The 3,030-nt window shown below is 38.1% G+C and overlaps 1 protein-coding gene across 1 annotated transcript; it reads right to left on the bottom strand.

The window, feature by feature from the left end:
• Nucleotides 1–710: 710 nt before the first annotated feature.
• Nucleotides 711–2,825, bottom strand: LOC143608387 (uncharacterized). Its single transcript, XM_077083435.1, has 3 exons — nt 2,675–2,825; nt 2,030–2,511; nt 711–1,585 (listed from the first exon to the last, which is right to left on the bottom strand). The coding sequence occupies exons 1-3, from the start codon at nt 2,703–2,705 to the stop codon at nt 986–988; spliced, it is 1,113 nt and encodes a 370-aa protein (XP_076939550.1). The 5' UTR covers nt 2,706–2,825; the 3' UTR covers nt 711–985.
• Nucleotides 2,826–3,030: the final 205 nt, after the last annotated feature.

The raw sequence follows: 3,030 nt of genomic DNA, 5'->3' as shown, positions 1-3,030 counted from the left end.
CCTATAAAAGGCAACACAACTTCTTCAAAGACGATGAACCGAACTAAACCAAGACTTGGATTATTCACTCCAACTCGATCTCAACCCCGGTCGCATAGAAATCTTAAGAGAAGCAGCTTAAATATTTAACTCAAATTCTGGGTACCTATTCTCATTACCTAACAAACTTTTATAGATATGCTAGTAACATTAAAAGGAAATCCCCTTGACAACAATGTAAATAAAACACAAGACCCCCATAGACTTGATAATAATAGAACGAAACATAAAAATAAAGGTAACAATATATAGTTAGATTCAGCATACTTAATGGTTACAAACCATCAGAATTGAATCACTTCTGTAATTCTGCAAATCTCAGTATATATGTTGCTATTTGTGACTGAATTTGACCCATGGTGAAACTTTTCACTAAAACATCTTAAATCAAAAGTGGAGGTAAAAATCATTTTGGCCAGGACAAAGTTGTGTTTTAATGAATTTGATCATCTAAGGTTGGTCTCAATAGGTCAAATATATCTAAATTTGACCAGCTTTTTGTACGCGTTAAAAACCTCGAATTGAAACATGACGACACGAATAGTATCATACTAAAACTCAAGCATAATTACAGAAAAAAAACTGTAAACAAACAAACATAGAGAGCAGTTTAGGCCCGACAATAGGCTCCTAAGTACCAAAGGGCAGGCATATCATATCATATATATATAGCATAGTCTCATCTCATGTATTATTTTAGATAGTTAGTCATGTAAAAATAAAAGTAAAAGCGCCCCAACACACCACTGCTTAAAACCCTACTTAAAATCCAACCATAAAATATTTACTTTTTTTTAAACAACCAGAGCAACTCCACCATCCTGGTTCTTTTTTCAACCCTTTTTCTCCCTTCTTTTTCTTCTTTTTTTACAGACGACGCAAGTACACATAGCTTACTTAAACCGATACCATCAAGGGTATAAACGTCACTTACTATTTCAACTTTTCAAGCCCATTCGAAGTACTGGCAGCGGGCCCCACGAGCTGAAGTCCAATTCCCACAACCAAAGAAGCAACTACCTTGCTTTGGACCTGGTTTCCTAACCACTCCTTTGGTGCTTTTCACCCCACAGTAACAGCACGGGTAGTGAAACAGCGGAACGAGATGCAGATTCTTTTGTGGATAAGGAATGTGTCCAGGTGGCGGCTTCCAATTGAACGCGTGGTGGTCAGACATCAAGGAGTTAGTGATTGAGAACTTGAAACCCTTGTGCATCATGAGAGCAAGTAAGCGTGCGGTGTTTCTGGCATCATCTAGACCACAGTGGGCCCTACCCTGCCATGATAGACCCGCCATCTGGACCGCCTCCTTCAAGTTGCACTTTGCACCACCGAAGAATTCACAGAATGGTACTTTTAAGTTGATCCATCGGTTAAAATAAGAAGGCTTACGGATTTTCTTGAATCTGCATTCGGATTCCAACATGACTCGACAATCCCAGTTTGACCATGTGACCACTGCAAAGTTGGCATTTTTAACCCCCTTCATCTCTAGCCATTTGTCGTGTCGAACCAGAGCTTCACTCAGTGTGACTCCTCTGTCCACCTGGAATTAATATCATTATTTTCATACACTAAGCAAGAAACAACATGCAACCCTATATGTAGTCTATTTCGTGCATGGACCCTAGGGTGAATGGTTGACAAAACTAGAGGTGCACAAATCGGTTCGAAACCATAAACTGGTTAGGTTTGGTTCTTGGTCAACGTGGTCAAAACTTATTCGCTGGTTAAACGGTTCAGATTCAGTTTGGAACCAATTTTGTATAAATAATAATTTTGTTCTATAAAAAAATACATTCTTTACATACATACACCGGTTCGTGAACTGGTTTCTGATCATCGGTTTGTGAACCACAGGTTCCAAACCAATTCCTGCTTCAGAACTACATACTAATTTCAATATTTTCAGTTCTGAACCGATTTCGATGTGCACCTCTAGACAAAACCATTGAATAACATTACCATAAGAAAGCACGTAGAAACAAACCTGAAACTGCTGAATACCGGTCAAATCCTTGCAGAAATCAGTTAACAGCTGATTGCATGTCGGGCGGACATATGTCTGGAAACAAGCTTCCAGTTGACCAGTCAAACCATTAACTATAACCGAAGGAAACTCAATGATCTCCTGAGGATGAGGGTTCCTTTCCTTATCACACGTCGCCTCAAAATCAATAACCACAAAATAATGAAACTCTTGATGCGGATAATCGCAGGGGTAACTTTGAGGGAACGCGGTAAATGGAGCATACTGAACCCGGTTATTAACAAAGAAAGGGTAAAACTGTTGTTCGATATTGTTCAAAGCCCATGAACCAATGCAGGCTGGTTTCTTGTTGGGTTCTAGTAATTCATTGTGATCTGTTTCTAGTAAATTTGAATCGGTTTTGGGTTCGGTAAACGCTTCCGTCGGCCTAACATTGTTCGGGAGGCCTGATGCAGGGACCTCACAGTTGTTCTGCATAGTTTCTGCATAATTTAACACTAACAAATTAACCTTTTTTTTATAAAATAAAAAAAAGCTAGTTAAACCCTACATAACGCTTGTTTTAGTTAAAACCCACAAGAGTGAATCAAATAAAATAAAATAAAATAAAAAGAAAACCCTAGAATTGAATTGAATCGAACGAACCTTGTTGATTGGTGAGGACAGAAGTAGTCATGATTCAAGACCATCAGATCACTCGCTCCTTAACCAACCAACCAATCCAGAGGCTCAAGAGATTGATATTTTGTTAATTAAAAGAGTGAAATTGAGATTTACTGGCCTTGATTGGCCTGCCCACCACACCCGTATGTATGTATGTATGTATGTATATATTTGTAACCTAAATAATTAAAAAGATCTATCAAATCAATTCTCTATGTTACAATTTCATCCATCTACTTTTACTAAACTTACCATCAACCTCCTCCAGATTACTTGTAGTTAGATCAATTAGTCCCTCACATCATCACATGTACAATACAAGTCATTATATTCTCTTT

The sequence above is a fragment of the Bidens hawaiensis genome, unplaced genomic scaffold, assembly GCF_021521415.1.
Source record: "Bidens hawaiensis isolate Kalapana, Puna unplaced genomic scaffold, B.hawaiensis_p1.1 tig00419365_1, whole genome shotgun sequence".
In the NCBI taxonomy this organism is placed as follows: domain Eukaryota; kingdom Viridiplantae; phylum Streptophyta; class Magnoliopsida; order Asterales; family Asteraceae; genus Bidens; species Bidens hawaiensis.
The sequence above is the reverse complement of the archived record's forward strand: the minus strand, read 5'-3'. Positions and strand labels throughout refer to the sequence as shown.